At 38.5% G+C, this 17,454-nt stretch overlaps 4 protein-coding genes across 8 annotated transcripts; 3 read left to right on the forward strand and 1 right to left on the reverse strand.

The window, feature by feature from the left end:
• Positions 1–926: 926 nt before the first annotated feature.
• On the reverse strand, positions 927–1,464 carry LOC140789726 (mitochondrial import receptor subunit TOM7-1-like). Its single transcript, XM_073139529.1, has one exon. The coding sequence runs from the start codon at positions 1,429–1,431 to the stop codon at positions 1,213–1,215; it is 219 nt and encodes a 72-aa protein (XP_072995630.1). The 5' UTR covers positions 1,432–1,464; the 3' UTR covers positions 927–1,212.
• A 141-nt stretch (positions 1,465–1,605) lies between these two features.
• LOC140789727 (uncharacterized) lies at positions 1,606–4,555 on the forward strand. Of its 2 annotated transcripts, XR_012109243.1 has the most exons (5): positions 1,606–1,855; positions 1,986–2,129; positions 2,307–2,413; positions 3,499–3,621; positions 4,364–4,555. XR_012109243.1 is itself a non-coding variant. In XM_073139530.1 (2 exons), exons 1-2 carry the CDS (start codon positions 1,688–1,690, stop codon positions 2,031–2,033), a joined length of 216 nt encoding a protein of 71 aa, XP_072995631.1. In that variant the 5' UTR covers positions 1,606–1,687; the 3' UTR covers positions 2,034–2,291. The 2 variants fall into 2 exon arrangements, 1 of the variants encoding a protein (XP_072995631.1); XM_073139530.1 differs by lacking the exons at positions 2,307–2,413; positions 3,499–3,621; positions 4,364–4,555 and having other exon boundaries at positions 1,986–2,291.
• Positions 4,556–6,132: 1,577 nt separating this feature from the next.
• Positions 6,133–10,283, forward strand: LOC140789596 (proline-rich receptor-like protein kinase PERK15). Its single transcript, XM_073139359.1, has 8 exons — positions 6,133–6,885; positions 7,618–8,097; positions 8,194–8,280; positions 8,386–8,456; positions 8,539–8,615; positions 9,002–9,149; positions 9,398–9,559; positions 9,780–10,283. Exons 1-8 carry the CDS (start codon positions 6,159–6,161, stop codon positions 10,080–10,082), a joined length of 2,055 nt encoding a protein of 684 aa, XP_072995460.1. The 5' UTR covers positions 6,133–6,158; the 3' UTR covers positions 10,083–10,283.
• Positions 10,284–10,497: 214 nt separating this feature from the next.
• On the forward strand, positions 10,498–16,622 carry LOC140789597 (uncharacterized). 4 transcript variants are annotated; one of them, XM_073139361.1, is made up of 2 exons: positions 10,498–11,115; positions 15,985–16,622. In XM_073139361.1, the coding sequence occupies exon 1, from the start codon at positions 10,541–10,543 to the stop codon at positions 11,096–11,098; it is 558 nt and encodes a 185-aa protein (XP_072995462.1). In that variant the 5' UTR covers positions 10,498–10,540; the 3' UTR covers positions 11,099–11,115; positions 15,985–16,622. The 4 variants fall into 4 exon arrangements, with proteins under 4 accessions (XP_072995462.1, XP_072995463.1, XP_072995464.1 ...); XM_073139362.1 differs by lacking the exon at positions 15,985–16,622 and adding an exon at positions 15,027–15,401; XM_073139363.1 differs by lacking the exon at positions 15,985–16,622 and adding an exon at positions 11,336–11,755.
• The last annotated feature ends 832 nt before the right edge of the window (positions 16,623–17,454 follow it).

The raw sequence follows: 17,454 nt of genomic DNA on the forward strand, positions 1-17,454 counted from the left end.
CCTCGATATCAAAAGCTTCCGAAACATAAAACAATTTGAAATTTTAAATTACCTGTTCATGTAGCCTTTGTTCATCACAAAATCTACAGATAGAAGATACCAAAGAGATCTTCTTGAACTGACTTACCGTATTACTTGTGAACTGATAGTAGTAATTACCTCATTTCAAACACTAGTCTCAGCAAGATAAAAATTAAAGATCTTACAACAGAGCTAGTTAAGAGGAGTTTTAACTATTTACATCTATCATGCTACCAGAGGCAGGCTTGTTAAAAATCTTCTATTGAAGTATTTAACCTTCAACAGTTGCTATATTTTCCAACAAAAATGTTTAGAAAATGACTGTCCTTTGAATTCTCAAGTAAATCTTCATAAAGACACTCTTCGTGAAAATTCTGAGGCTTTTCCACAAGTGTTTTTTTAACCAAACTACTTATCCATCAAGGCATCCTGAAGTTTCTTAGAAAAAAATTAAACTTAATAAGCTGTCCATAACATGATAAAATGTGAGAAGTGCATGTTTGTAAAACTAATATATATTTCTTAATTGGCGTTTACTACCTACCTTGTTACCATTTGCCAACCAATCTAATAATTAATGAGAACAGATTTCTATCACTTACTTGACAGGTGAGGTGGGTTAATTTAAGGTCATTAATCAAATGTACTCATAAATTCATAAAAAACAGGAGAAAAGAAGAATTTTCCAACCGTACGTCTGAGAGAAAGACAACTACCTATCACAAGAATATCCGATCATAGGACTCAAGATCCAATCGGGTATATAACAATGATAGTTCAAAGCTTCAAGCTATCATATATTTGAAATGAATCCTATTCAAGAGAATGAATGCCACAGTCCATATGGGCACTGCTTCAGAACTATATTACATATGCGAATTACATAGCAACCAAAATTCTGAAGATAAATTCCAATAGTAAGTACCAAGAATTGGATTCAACTCCATTAACAAGTAACTACAAGACTAACAGGTTGTAAAATTTCAAGTATTTCTTACTACCAATCACAAAAAACGTACCAAAACCACAGAAACCCACAACATCATGCATAGTGACGAAGTGGGTAGTAAATATTTCAATCTAAAACACTTTATTAAGCATACAGCGTAAAACCGCCATTAGAAAGGATCCAAAGCTACGCCTACTATACCATAATCTGATCTGGGACACGGTAAGAGCTACCTCCATCACTTATACCGGGCTCAGGAGCTGAGAGAACTGGGGTTTGGGCTCGGAGTTCATACCAACGATGATGACGAGGGGGATGAAGCCGTAGTGAGTGATGACCTTCGCCTTCTTCATGGCCCAAGTGCTCCACTCTTTCACGCATCTCCCCGTCGACCTCCCATCGGAGATCTTCGAGCCTTTCCCGGCCTTATCCTTCCCCTTCGACGAAACCCTAGAAGCCATGGATTCGGAAACTCTGGGACTCGGGGTTTGAGTTGTTTGTCTGAAACCCTGGATTGGGCCGGTCTTGGAAGGTTCATCTTTTGCCCGGCCCAGAAACAAGACTTTGTTATTCAAGTGGTGGGCTTGGATTTGGGCTAGACTTGATTGCTAGATCAAGCTCAGCTCATTTGTCGAGGATCCAACCTGTGCATATCGATCCATTTCATCGCCACTAAGGCACTAGCTTCTTCTTCTCCGAGCGGTAGGAGTGGAGAAGATGGGAGGAGGCATGGAGGTGAACAAGAACAAGTGGATCGAGGAGTGGAACGCCGGGCGAGAGAACCTCGAGTACAACTTCCGATGGAGTCGCCGCAACCTCGCCATCGTCGGCCTCTTCGGCATCGCCGTCCCCATCCTCATCTACAAGGGCATCGTCCGCGAATTCGTACGATCTGTTCTATTCCTCATCTTATTCATCTAAACCCTACTTTCAGAGAAAAAAAAAATCGAGGAATCTTGAGTTCTTCTCTTTAAACCCTAATTCCGTTTAACCTTTGATTCGTTTGTGACGGCAGCACATGCAAGACGAGGATGCCAGGAGGCCTCAGAGGAAGTTCCTGTGAGCCAATTTGATGTATTTCTTTTGCTTTCTTTGATAGTAATTAATGATGAAGGTGAAAGTGACTTGGAGAACACCATCATCTACTTCTTTGATGATGGTATGTCTTAGCTCTTCAGTTTGATTACTTTGATCGTTTTGGTAGAATGTCTTGGGATAACTAAATGCCCATCTATATCTTTTTGGAACTAAAAACCATCCTAGCATTACTCTGGGCTCCATGTTGATATGATACCAATCGACAACACACTAACTTTGATTCTTCTGCTGATGCAAGGATTTATCTTGAATTTTTTGGGATCACCCGACAAGCCCAAAGTCAATTTTCATGCAGGTCTATCGGCATCTCTGGTCAATGTTCCAATCCACTTTCACTTTGGCCAGGTTTTCCCCTGGTATTGCCTTATGGATAGAATATTTAAAGCTAGAAAACTGATGGTCAAATGAAACATTAAGTTCCTCTTTCTCCATGTAGTATATTATTAGTAGATAGGCAGAGCAATGAGCACGCATTGCTTATACTGTTTACTTATTTCTGGCAACGTATACTAGTTTAAGGCATGTGCAATGATAAAATGTTTCATGCTCACAAGTTTGTTATTAATTGTCTGAGATCATAAGTTTGCCCTGATTTATCTTCAAGTAGTTTATCCATATAATCTGAGCTAATATTTGATAAGTCATCAAGCGCCTTCATGAATACATTTTGGGCTTTGCCAACTAAAAGGAAAATGACTGTTTAGAAAATCTTGTACGGTACCATATGACAGTAGAAACAGAATATGTGTTGGTTTACTCGACCAGCATAAGAACATGATCCAGAGTTACATACCCATTACGTGATTAATTATGCGATTTGATTTAGTCAACTAGAGGCTCTAAACGTGATATTATTGGCCCATGGTTTAAGGGCTTCTTGTTCCTCTGAAGCCTTCTCAACAGGATATGATTTATTTGTTTTTATTTTTGGATGATTACTAATTTGCTTAGAGTTTGTTTGATAAATGTATGAGACTGCTGTATTGTGTAGACTTGGGCTGAGCATAACTTGGCAGTGCTTAGCCAATTGTTTAGTGCAGTTACTTGTTTACTCCTTTCTAGGAGCAAGAAGTTTAAGCAAGTGGTATTCCCTATTTCGGTACTTCCACATTCTTGTACATAGGTTTACAGTTCTATTATAACTTGTCAATTAGTACCTTTTATTTCTATTAGGGTCCTCTAACATATATTCATGAGTGCCTGCTGTTTCTATATTGTATGACGAAAGGATGATTGAGTATACTATATCAAATTAGTAAATTACTCTAAAAGCTTGAGCTATTTAGTGGAATATGATTGTTATCCTTTAAATTTGATAAAAAAATGTTTAATCTGCATGTGGGAAGTAGATGTTGGTTGTTACTTTACATGTCTCTCATGTGTTCTTCCATTACATGTCTCTCATGTGTTCTTCCTGACTTATCCGACAGGCTCAAAGTCTATTTTACTAGAGCATCTGAACTTCATAGACTTCAGCGGAAGTCTACGGTATCCCTGATCATATCCACTTTGTTTGACCTGGTTCTTTTTCCATAGTGGACTTAAGAGAGAAGGTATTTACTTAAACCAAAAAGGCCCGGGGCTTTATAACTATACATTCTATGAACTGGTCAGATAAGCATGCAAATTAGAAAGAGCTATTGATAAGGTTTCTTGACTAGTTCTGAGTCCAATTGGGCATTGGTTTTTTGAAACTCCCACAAAGATTACATAAGCATTTGGAAGTCCAAACTTAGATGTACTGATGCTTACTTTGCTGTACTACCGTAATGGAGTCCCTTTCACCGCTGCAAAATTGATGGTCAACCAGAAGATAAACAAAATATATATTTTTATATTTCATAATATTTTACGTATTGACTAATTTAAGACATTCGCAATGTATCTGTTTTGCGATCTAATCATACTGGTGGTTTCATTTTGATTAAAATTTATGCAATGATGACAACAACTACAGAAGATAAAGAAAGTTTATGTATTGAAATTATTTTCCGTTGAGATGAGAGAAGTCTTGAGATCTTTTATGAAATAGAATCAAATGGGAAATTTCTTATATACAGTGTATTCCAACTTATTTTGTTGGCATCGTTTGCTTTGAAATTAGTAGTACATCTAGAATAGATATTCTAGATTCTTACTCTTAAAATTATCTGACAAGCTCAATGTCAAGTTTACTTATATCAAATTTTAATATCTCTTTCTCTATCTCAAAAAAAAAAAAAAAAAAAGATTCTATATCGTTTCCACTAAGAGGTATAGACATCTGTAATCATTGAACAACTTTCATTTGACCAGGTTTTTCTCCTCGGTGTTTCCTCACGGTCAACATCTGCAAATCTTTCTTTTACTTTTTTCTCGAGAAATTATGTAAAGCTATCCATTGATCCAAGAAGGCTATGGAGTTGACATTCTACGGAGGGGTTTGAAATTTCATGCAAATTAGAAAGAGATATCGAAAGCAGCAAGTTAGATATTTTGATTCTTAGTTATGCTGGACAATCTTGTTTGATTCCCTTTTAGTGCTAGAAAAATTGATAGTCAAATGAAAGATCTATCAGATAGCCTAAGCATATGTCACTTAGATTATTTACAATACATACTAGTTTAAGGCATATGCAATGCAATGAAGAAATTTTTAACCCACAAATTTGTTATTTTAAGCTGTGAGGTCATAAGCGTGTCCTGATTTGTCCGCAATTATTTCATCCATATAATCCAAGTTGATGTTTAATTAGTTAAGTAAGTTCTATTCGGATGATTAGCTATCAAGGAATAAATTTTGGGCTTTGCTAGCTATGAAAAAAAAAGTGTTTAGAAAAGCTTGTACGATACCACACGACGACACAAACAAATCATGGGTTGACTTATTCAACAAACATATGAACATGAGCTGGAATTTGGAAGTCGTCGTCGACTTGTTAGCACGATTAAATTGGGCAATTTTTATTATTTAGAAAACAAAGCCAGCTTCAATTATTCTAAGCTTGATATTAGCATCATGATTAAGCGACTTGATTTGAACAACTGGAGGTTGCCATGTCAACATACCCAAGCTAAAGTTTTTAAGAGGATATTATGAAACCTCCTCAGCTTGGATTTGTTTTCTGTTTCTTTTTTCTTATTGGATTGATTTGAATTGTAAGCTAATTAGTGAAGTCTTGGGTTTGTTTAAATTGCTCATTTTTCATTTGATAAACATAAGAAAACACCCATGCTGCTCAGATGGTTAAAAAATACTTATATTTTTATGGGTGTTTTGGGGTTTAAATCTTAACGATATTGATTTAACTAAGAGAGTTTATGCATCTCTAACCCAAAAGCCTCAAAATATATAAATTGCAATGCAGCCCTGGTTAAAGTACCTCTTTCTCTCACGTTCATACGAATCAAATAAGGCTACTATGTCCATGTACGTTGCTTCCTAGCATGTAATGAGATATATAAATTATATGTTTGGTACGGCCAATGATATTATTTCCAAAGGCAACGCATTGACAAAATCCCATCAATATTCTAGCTGAGCAGCATTGTAACATCAATTCACTGCGTGCCAAATTCTAACCAACCAACTCTAAAGAGTTATTAGATATTTTTCTCATAATTATTAAGTAGATTATGAATTCGACTCTTATGCTAAATAATATTGTAAAAAAGTTACTTGACGGTTTAGTAACTTAGCTCAATTCGATTGATTATTTAATAGTACGATTAGCTTAGAGGAACAAGAAGTCAATAGCTTCAGCTCTTTGTCGAACAAATATCTAATCTTCAGGCTCATAAATAATAATAAAAAATACGTGCCAAATTCTATATTAATTTAGAAGAACAGATTAAATAAAAAATAGAGACACCTAATTCCAATCGATCGATAGACCACCTAATAAAATTTCATGTCACATTTATTTTGTACTTTAGCTACTCAAAAGGAATTCCATGCGTTTCTATTTATAAATAAAAATGCCAACTTCCCCTTCTTTGAAAGAATCAAAAGAGCGCCGAAGATTTTTTTTTTTTCATTTTCTTAGAGCATATATGATGTATAGAAAGACATAAACGTTGTAGAGTAGCTCGGTATTCCTTCGACTACACGATGTCGTCGCCTCCCCCCAACTCCCCTCCGACTCCGCCGTCGTCGTCTCCTCCCCCTCCGGCGTCAGAGCCACCGCCATCTACTCCTCCGCCTCCGGTGTCAGCGCCGCCTCCATCTACTCCTCCGCCCACGTCAGCTCCGCCTCCATCTACTCCTCCCCCGTCAGCTCCGCCGCCAGCTACTCCTCCCCCGTCAGCTCCGCCGCCAGATACTCCTCCACCGACAGCTCCGCCGCCAGATACTCCTCCCCCGTTGTCTCCGCCGCCGAACACCCCGCCACCTGTTCCCCCACCTACGTCTCCTCCTCCTCCTCCTCTTCCGCCACCGTCTCCGATCCTTCCGCCAGTGACTCCTTCATCACCTCCTCCAGTGACACCGTCTCCTCCTCCTCCAGTGAATCCTTCACCCACACCCACATCGCCGCCAGCGCCAGCGCCTCCAGGGTCCTCTCCTCCGCCGCCTCCTGTAAAGCCTCCGGTTTCTCCTCCACCACCCCCGGCGGTGAACCCAACACCCTCGCGTTCTCCTCCTCCGCCGCTGCTTCCGTCTTCACCACCTCCTCCTCCTACTCCACCGCCACCGCCTTCGTCTAGTTCGTCGGTGTCTATTCCGCTTGTGGTGGGGATTTCCGCTGGGGGGGTGGTTCTTTTGGTGGCGGCGATCGTAATTTTCCTCTCTTTCTGCAGAAAGAAACCAAAGGAGCTACGGCCGTCAACGCCACCCAAAGGTAACCTTCGTCCATGAATAATTTAAAACTAAAGGGTTTTTCTCTTCATAAACATAGTTTCTGTACTTAGTTAATGAGGTCAATTTTCAAATAGTTATTCTTTTATTCTTAAAATGATGTATTTATTTTAAAAATAACTATTTTATTTATTTATTTGTATTATAAAATAAAAATGACTAATAGTGTACTAATCATTTTTTTATGTAATATAAAGTAAAGGAAAAAATTGATTTTTATGAAATTATAATGAATATTCTTTAATTTGATATAAAGTAGATTGATGAAATATATCTATCAAGAGTAAATTATTTATTAGTTAGTGTATAGTATAAGATGTAATCTTAATAAATAATATTTATATTATAAATGGAGGTTATTATATTATTTAGTTGTTATTATGAAATAAGAAGTTATATTTTAAAAATAAGAAGAAAAAAAAATTATTCTAGAAGTGAACCAGAGCTAAGTATTTATGATTTTTTTTCCGCGACCCAATTTTACTGTGGGCCGATTGGGTGGAGGGCCGAGCTCAGGCCCTGTTAGACACCAAAATAGAGCTGGCCTTCATGCATAGATGACTAGATGTTTATGTAAAGCTTCCTGGGTTAATTACTCTTACTAATCACTTAAGTCGCTCATAAACTTTTGTACCTGAAGGCATGAATCTTTTTATGTAAATTATTTTGTCTTCTTTCTCGTTTGAAACTTGACTACTTGCTCCTCCTTTCACAGACTCACATGCTTCTGGACCTCATTCTACAACCCTTCCTTTCTCAACACAACAAACACTTTCACCACCTCCTACTGCATCTTCTCAGACAATTAGCAGCAGTGGAGCTTCTGGTTCTTATGGTGGCTCTGAGTTCCAGCAGCGCCCACTTTCGCCGGCGCTCGCCATTGCTGTCTCAACGGGTTCCTACACGTACGAAGAAATGGCGGCGGCAACGAATGGATTCTCCGACGCTAATCTTCTCGGGCAAGGTGGATTTGGCTATGTGTACAGTGGCACACTCAATGGAATGGATGTTGCCATCAAGAAACTGCGAGCTGGGAGCGGGCAGGGTGATCGCGAGTTCTGCGCAGAGGTTGAAATTATTAGCCGGGTGCATCATAAGAATTTGGTCTCATTAGTTGGATTTTGTATTGCTGGGGATCAAAGGCTGCTTGCGTATGAATTTGTTCCTAACAAGACTCTCGAGTTTCATCTACATGGTAATTATTAACAGTTTTTTATTTTAATTTTCCTAATTTCACCATGCATTATAGAAACTGTTACATGTTTATATTTATATGCTGCTTGTTTTGTAGGGAGTGATCGACCAGCTCTAGATTGGCCCAGAAGATGGAAAATTGCTTTGACTTCTGCAAAGGGTTTGGCTTATCTGCATGAGGACTGTGAGTTCATCCTGTTGCCTCTCTTTTCTTTCTTGCTATTTCAGTATATAGTTTTTCCAAGAGCCATGCTTTATTTCGTACTCTTTAAGTCTCACTTACTTGCAGGTCATCCTAAGATTATTCATCGTGATATCAAAGCAGCTAATATTCTTCTCGATTTCAACTTTGAGGCAAAGGTAAGGTACATGAAAGGCTAATAGCTAGCTTTAACTGCAAGCATTAGAGTAGGCTAAACAACAAGCTGCAAACCTTGTGCAGGTTGCGGATTTCGGGTTAGCGAAATTTCAACATGGAGATAGAACTCAAGTCTCTACTCGAGTCATGGGAACTTTTGGGTAATTCATTTTCTCGACCTCATAATTTGTTCTGCGAGGTGAATAAATCTGTTATTGAGATAGTCCATAAGTTTTGAGTAATATATTGTGATGCCCAAAACAAATGCTATAGTTTTCATCAGGAGGAGTATCAACACATGTCAATCCTTCGTAATCTTTACACCTAGGTCTGGATAGTGCTAGCATATTTAAACCCTGCTGATTGGCATACAACATGCATTTCTAGCTACATGCTGTTGTAACAGGTAAACAGAGCCGAGCGAGTTGAGAGAGAGAGAGCAATCTTTATAAAGAGACAATAATGTCTTGTAACCTAAATGACATAATTGTTGTTCTGTTGGAACCAATATGTCTGTCTTCTCTTCTCATGTGATCTATTCCTGCAGGTACTTGGCACCAGAGTATGCATCTTCTGGCAAAGTTACATATAGGTCTGATGTCTTTTCATTTGGAGTTGTTCTTCTCGAGCTAATTACCGGAAGGAAACCTGTACAATCATCTCAGACTTACATGGATGAGACCTTGGTTGGTTGGGTTAGTGTCCAAACAACTCTCTTCTCAAGAAATTTTCTTGCTGGATCTTATTCTATAAAGTCTCAGCTGCAGTAAAACAGAAGTCACTGTACATCTGAAGTTTACTTCTTTTTTTCGGCATCTCAAGAGATTTTGCTGCTGTATTTCCAAGAAAAATACATGCAAGTAATCCGTAGTAGTATTCCTCCTATGTCATATATCGGTGGATTTCCCTTGCAGTCATTTGGGTCTCGTGTCTTTTCATGCAGGCACGGCCATTGATGACACGAGCTCTCAAAGAGGACAACTACGACGAGCTCATCGATCCGCGACTTAAAACGAACTATGATCCTTATGAAATGGCACGCTTGATTGAGTGCGCCGCTGCTGCTGTGCGCCATTCAGCAAGTCATCGTCCAAAAATGAGCCAGGTGCCTTTTCTAATGATATAATCTGCAGATCTCGTATGAAATGGCTGTCTAAATACAGCATTCACCTATCCTTCCTTCCTCCCTGCCTCTGTAGTAGCCAATATTACTCTAATAATCAGTACTCGTTTGGAGAACTCAAACATGATTTTTTTTTTTTTTTTTTTTTTTTTTGTTTCACTGCTTGGTTTAATCAACTTTGTTTTTTAAAACTCGAGAGCAGATAATTCGGTACCTGGAAGGAGAAATCTCCAATGAGGATTTGAATGTTGGCATTAAACCTGGCCAAAGCTCTTTCCATGGCCATCGCGAGCCTGGAAAGGATTCAGGTCAACAGAGCGACGTAAGAAGACTCAGGAAAATGGCATTTGGGAACCAAGAAGACATCAGTAGCGCCGAATTCAGTGAAACAACCAGTGAATATGGTGTGAATCAGACCACGTCGAGCAGTGGAGCAGACACAGGAGAAGTCGAATCACGCGGACGTTGGTCGAGAGGCAGCCATGGCTTCAGCACCGGAATTTAGTCACTGTTGTTGTATTGTGATCAGTTTGTTGTTGCTTGCTCTCCCTTCTGTAATTTGCTTCTCTTGTGAAGTTATCACTTTGAGTAGGAAGACTACCTACCATACCAAAGGTTAAAGAATCCAATTGTGATTATTCTCATTCAGAATATTTGTTGAGAGAAACATTAACCTCCAAATTGTTTACACAGTTGTTTGTGTTAATAATTGGGTATAGACCCAACGAACTATTGCTTATTTTTTATATAGACATTAATTATCTACTAAATTAGTCAAGAGAATTAATTGAGAGTAAATTAATTATTTGAAGTTTTTACGAGATTTTTCTTTAGGAAACTATGAAAAATGTATTGATAAGAGTAATAAGGACCGTCGGATCTAACTTAGGATGCTCATCTGGCGCAGCTTTTAAGTCGGTTACTCCCAAACTAATCGTGACTCGAGTTTTCGATCTGTGGCAAATGGCGGAAGAGGAAATCGGTGGAATTTTCCAGAGTTTGCTCCCGCCAAAACTGGAGGACGCCGGCCTCGAAGACTGTGCCCTACCTCCGGAATCGATCATCGAAGCTTTCTCCCGCGCCGCCATATCCATCAAATCTCGCTTCACCGAAGAAGAAGAAGATGATGAAGAGAAGGAAGGCGGATGCGTCCAGGATCCGCGCCCGAGCAATGGAGAGATCGCTGATTCTCTCGTCGGCGGGGGCGGTGGATCGAAGACGATGCCAGTGTGCGGTGGCGGCGGTGTAGGAAGTGGAGTGGAAGGAAGGAAGGGTTCCGTAGACGAGGTGGTGGTTGTGGGTGTCGATGAGGAAGAGATGGAAGGTGATAGGGTTGTGGTTGTCGGCGGAGAGCAGGAGGAGCAGGATGTGGGAGGGAAGAGGTCCTGCGTTGAGGGAGTCAGGTTGGGGATACTTGGCGGAAAGAAGAAGTTAGGGCTCAGTGAGGAGAAGGAAGACGAGGGAGAAGGGGAGAGTGATGGAGGAAATCGTAAGCCCATTCTGGTGGAAGATCTCATCTGAGTGGGGTTCAACTTGAGGTATTTTTGCTCCTTCTCAAATTGTAGTATAATCTAGAAATTTGATTTCATGAAATGATAGTGAGTGAGTTTTGTTTGCTGTTCGTATTATAGCTTTAATTCCAGTGTTCGTCTCCGTTTCTAGGAAAAAGCTCGTCTTTGTACTTTTTGCCATTAATCGCTCTTGCCTATCTATAGTATACGATAATAAAAAGCAGAGCTCTTTGTTGTTCATTCACAGTGCATTTGATAGCTCCATGTGTCCAATTGTCAAAGAGTTTGCGAACTTCTTAAATTGCAAAGGTGAAAAACTGCCTTTAAAGTATTTTGGGCTCCCCTCCCATGACAGAAAATTGAGGAAGAGTGACCGGCTGCCGTTTATTAATAAGATTGACGAAAGGCTTGCAGACCAGAAATGTAAGTTATTTTCTTTAGGGGGAAGAATTGTGCTCATAAACTGTGTTGGGCTCCATTTCCGTTTATTATATGTTTTTTTTAGTAGATCGACTTGGGACAAGAAGAGAATTGACAATTTAAGGAGAAATTTTTTTTGGAGAGGTACTGAGGAAACTAGGAAAGAATATGCTCTAATTTCCTAGAAGAACGATTGTAAGAGGAAGGATTTGGCAAGGGATCCTGGATTTAATCAATATGAATAAGGCATTATTAGCTAAATGGTGGTGGTGTTTATTTCAAGATGGAAAGAGTTGTGGCCAAAGGTGATAATGCAAATATACTATAAGAGGAAAAAAGTAAAGCTCCTTCAAATTAATAACTCTACTATAATCTCCCATTTTTGGGGATGGGCACTTCAAACCAGTACTGAATGGGAGGTTCAAAAGGGTGATAAGATCATATATTGGCAAGATATTTGTTGTGGTGCGTGTACTATAGCAACAAACTTCTCTGGTCTATTTGATATTGTATGATATGAAAAGGTAACCGTTAAAGATGTACGAAATGGAGGTGTTTGGAACCCAAAGTACCGTAGGAACTTAACTGAGCAGCAGAAAAATGATGAGAATGATATGATTGATATAGGGAAAATAGTGGGATAACTATGTCGGCCATGAAAGACAAGATAAAGTAGAGGCTTAAGAGTAATAGTATTTTTATAGTTAAATCTCTTTATAAATTTCTGAATCATGAGGTGATCATCTCTCATACTTTATTGAAAATTGGAAATTAAAAATTATGTTTAAGGTACGAGCATTCCTGTGGCTGATTTGCCAGAACAGGATATTAATAAAAGACAATCTTAAAAAAAGAGGGTGGAGTGGAATACAAATGTGTCTTTTGTTCTCCGGAGGAATTTGTTAACCATCTACTTGTGAGATGTCATTATGTGAAGTAGATTTTTAGCAAGGTAAAATTGGCTCTGGGTAAGGGTGTAAACGAGCCGAGACTGAGCGAGTCAACGTTCGCTCAGGCTTGGCTTAAAATTAATTTCGAGCCTAATTTAATATTTAGGCTTGGCTCAGCTCAAATCGAGCTGGGCCTGAGTCGAGCCCGACCCCGAGCCTAATTGGAAGAGGATGCGACGACGACGATGACTTGCCGAAGGAGGAGGAGAAGGTCGATGGAGGAAGGAGAGGCAGAAGGAGTAGGAGGAGGCTGGAGGAAATTTTGTTAGGCACGTCTTCTTTTATAGAATGTGGACTGCTTTTGCATTGAGTTCTTCCTTTCCCCGTTGCTCTCTCTCTCTCTAAAGTGATTGCTGCTCCAAAATTGGACCTTTCACCCTCCCATCGGAGTTTGGAGAGTTTGGAGTTTGGTTGGACCTTTCACCCTCCCGTCGGTGTTTGGAGTTTAGTTGAAATGGGAAACCATGAGATTAGTATTGCTAATAAATGCTCTCTTTTGAATTACTCACCGAAATAAATAGGAATTGTTTTAGCTCCTTAGCTCTATAAGCAATTGCTCTCTTGACTTTGACAAGCCTAGACCTCTGCTTAGAGATGTCAACTTGACAAGCCTAGACCTCTGCTTATAGACTCTTTGCAGTAACGAGCCTATCGAGTCGGCTTTAGCTCAGGCTCGGCTTGAAATTTAAATCGAGCTTCGAAAATAAGCTCAGGCTCAACTCAGCATGAGCTGAGTTGAGCTCGAGCTTCAGTCGAGCCAAACTCGAGCCGCTCATTTATTTTGACACCCCTAGCTCTCGATTTGGTTAGTGTAACTGGTTTCATTTTAAGATTGGCAAGAATAAGGAGATGTCCAAATGGGTTGCTATGTGGGCTGCTGCTCTGATATGGAATGTATGATTGGAAATAAATAATCAAATTTTTATTGATAAGTCTAAATCCTGGGAAGACATTCAACATAAAGTAATTGCTTTGTTTCTTTGTTGGGCAAGGCTACAAGGCGAGGATGCGGCAAAAAGAGTAAAAAAAGCTGGTTCAGCCAGTGGATGTGGAGATTCTAAACTGATTGAAGACTATTATTTTTGCTTGCTTGATTTAACTGGGACTTTGTTACTCTTTGAATTCTGGCTTGAAGTACTGTTAGTATACTAATGCGTGGTGGTTGTTTGTTGGGTTAAACTTTGTTAGGTTTTCAATGTTTTGTTGGTAACCCCTAGTGGAGTTGTGGGTGTCTGGTTGTTGATGGTTTTTGTTGACATTGTAGGGGTATCTGTGGTTTTTGTTTTTAGGACTATGAACTTAACAACTCCTATGTACTAAAAGTGTAAGGTTGATTGTGTTTAATTGTTTCAATAAAACAGGGCTCCTGCCTTTTGTCAAAAAAAAAATGTCAAGAGTTAACTTAAGGATTTTCCCTCTATTAGAGTTCAATAACGTCTTGCTAAATTGTACAGTGTTATTCCTCTAAACTTTAATAAAGAAGCACAATGATTTATAGCACTTCGCTATTTTTCTTTTCTTGGATACTAGTTAAATTATTTGTGCTAAGAGGTGAGAAATCAAAGGAAATATATAAATGTTAAAATATAACTAAGGATAAGAATTTTTTTTGTATGAATTCTGGTTTCACTGATCTAACGTATTATGTCCTCAAAAGATTTGTTTTTAAGTATCTATCTATGTACTGTGATTAGTAGAATAGGTTTCCTAATGCTATTACAATCTCTAGGTTACTGCACAAGTTCTACTTATGTCTTATACTCTTAATCAGTTACCAAAAGTATAATTTTTCTCTTGTTATTTGTTCTGGAGATGAAATTCTCACAATTAATTAGAAACTTATCTAGAATGCAAGTAGCATGGTTTCCAAGCAATGCATTTTGATAACTTTGAAATCCTCTATCTTTTCTTTCTTCTACCAAACTACAAAACATGTTTAAATTTTATACCTTTCACCCTCTCCTTTTTCCGGCCTAATCGTTTGATGTCTTTCGCTTGTTATTTTCCTTTATTTGGTAATATTCATCTTATTTGGTGTATGATTTATATATTCTTTTCTCTGTTGTTAATCTTTTCCTTCATTTTCTTATTCATAAACTGAATCAATTTCGCAGCATCTCTAATAAAGGCTTTATTAGGATTTATTTCTAGTAGTTCTCTATTCCCTTCCCTTCCTGCAGATGTTGTTTCTAGTGGTCTTACATGTATTGTTCCTTTGTATATAATTGCATGCATAAGTTTCTATATCTACTATCTGAACTTCTGAAGGTCTTTGTGTGTATATTCTTGCTTCAGAAAAGATGGTTTCTCTTCTTTCACCCGAGCAATTTCACATGATTCAATGTTGACTAATGTGTTTTTAGCTTCATGTCAATACCATGAAAAATGTAACTGAGATTATCAAATTTTATCTATGATTTCTGATAAGAATGCAACAAAGAAAAAGAGAAAAAGGAAAGGAAAAAAGAAAAGGAAAAGAACCTACAATGAGGTAGAATAGAAATTAATATGCTCCTAACAGAAATTTACCTATGGACCCAGTAAAAAAGCCACTTTATGTAACTACAGGTGGAGATGGTAGCCCAGGCCAACTTAAAAAGGTGCAGGGCTTGATTTGTTAACCTTGCTGTGTAGGGCCACTTCATGTGAGTTGTAACTGGAGATGTGTACCCAATTCAAATTAGAAGAATTGCAGGACTTGATTTATTAAAGCTTGGATCCACTTGGAAGTAATGCCCCAAACCTAGCCTCGACCCGACTTCCCCATACTATACTGGTGTTGGTCCCTCTCCCTTGTCATCTTACCACGAAATATTGCTGTGGCCTCGTCCTGCCACAGCGAAGTAATTGAATGAGAGCTCCAGGAACTGTATTGTTTGGTTGGTTACCAAGTTCATAGTGCTACAATTATTAGTGTTCTTAAATATATCTTCTATTCTTCTATGAGCTTGATATCCTATCCAGCTGCGGAAGTGGTGGGTCTTGATAAGATTATCTTTACGATTCTAATGTTATCATATATGACGTCCTACTTATAGACAACATTGTTGATAACGAGACATTAGTCATCGCTTGGTTAGTTGGTTGGACCCGCATTTATTAATTGGCAGCTATTATTTTGATAGACCAATATTATTAGATAAGTTACAACGGACTTAAGAGTTAAACCTGATTAATACCATAATCCTTTATCTGTTTGTGACCTGCTATGCCAAAGAAGTTATAACCAACAGCTTGGACATATTGGCAAGTAGAGATAATTTTTAAGAAGAGCTTTATTGTATGAATAGCTTAGCAAAGAAATCTCACTGTTACGGTGTACTCGTGACACTGTGTGAATTGATACAAGGCAGCAACGGATCACTATGCTAATAGTGATGTACAGTTCTATTTAAGCTGGTCACTCCACCAAACAATTGTACACAGGTGATCTGTATGTTTGCCTTTTCTCTTCTGTAATGTCATTATCCTCTTATTATTTCATCTTTTTAAGTGCATTTGTGTGATAAGCAGCATCTGTTGCCAGTTAAAATCTATGCATAATGTGCCTGCTGATTTGGCCGATAATATTTGCAATCTCCTCAATATTGAGAAAGGCAAGTATCCGTTCCCCAAACAGACTGAAAATCAGGGATCACGAGCTTTTCCTCAATAACATTGATAATCCAAATAATCCAAATCCTAACAGCAGCAGACCAACTATGCTATCGATTATGGCAACCCTTCTCTAGCAAACATGGAGGAACGGAAGGAATATTACTTTCAACAATATTAGGGAACTCCCTTGCATCATATGGGAGAGATCAACAGCACTTGCATTTGAATATGACGCCACACTCGCTCCTGCTCCCCGGACCCGGAAAGATGGCAAACCCTGCCGCCCAACCCGTTGGTTGCCGTCACCTCATGGATGCTTAATGGATTCCACAGTATTAGTCAACATCCTCAAAGGATCAGTGCCTGCCCCTTGGACTATCCTATGGCTGATAGATGACTATAATCTACTTCTCTCTTGTATCTTAGTGTACATTATTGTGCATACTAACTGTAAAGCAAACCAAGCAGCATATTGGTTTGCTAATGCTGGTAAACATGTAGACTATGGATGTACCTGACAAGAGGCATACCCTGAACCTTTGCTATGAATCTTGTATTTTGATGCCATAGGTACCACGTTACCAAATGGAATGGCTCGTAAGTAATGCCAAAATTAGGGTGGTTTTTCTATCAAAAAAAAGAAGAAGAATCTACGCATATAGTTCTTTTGATAAGTCGACAACCTTGTGGTTGGCATGGGACTAGCAACATTGACGGGTATTAATTGAAAAGATAGTCGTACAAATGTCTGAGTTGTATCCACACCCTCCTCCTATCTTATTCCAATTGATGGTACGTCTCCACTTCCAGACAGATGTTTTGTTTCATATTTATCTCCTTATCAATAAGTGAGTGTGGTGGTAAAGTACCGGGGCTTGTTATCATTTTAAACGTTGTGAGGACTATTTCAACTAAACTTTTAAAAGAAAGGAAGGTATGAATCATTCTTGCATGAGCTAAATATTACCCAATAGAGATTGATGTGAGCTCAGAGTGGTCATAGCCCATATAGTCCTTTGCACGACAACCTATGTTTGTCCCATTCAGCTGGGACCTTTGTGCAGGATATCGAAACGTTTGGGATTCTTTTTACCCGTTCATTATTGGTCATCAAACTTAATCAGAGATTAACCAATTCTAATAGAGTTTATAGTTATCTTTTTCTATGGCCGAGGAGGTTTTAGTATCTAACTTTGATATTAAATAATTATTATAGATAAAATTATTTCAGTAATATTTAGTTCAAAATATTAGTTCAATGATGTATATAGTTTAAGATTTAAATTAGACTAAAATTTGATGAAGCTTAAATGATTTTGTATGTGATGATAGTAGTTTGTACTAGTACTTGGGCTATTGAATGATTAAAAACAAAAAGAGTAAACTCAATCGTAGCCGC

Source organism: Typha latifolia, chromosome 5 (assembly GCF_019914945.1).
Source record: "Typha latifolia isolate L0001 chromosome 5, TyphaL0001v2, whole genome shotgun sequence".
NCBI classification, from domain to species: domain Eukaryota; kingdom Viridiplantae; phylum Streptophyta; class Magnoliopsida; order Poales; family Typhaceae; genus Typha; species Typha latifolia.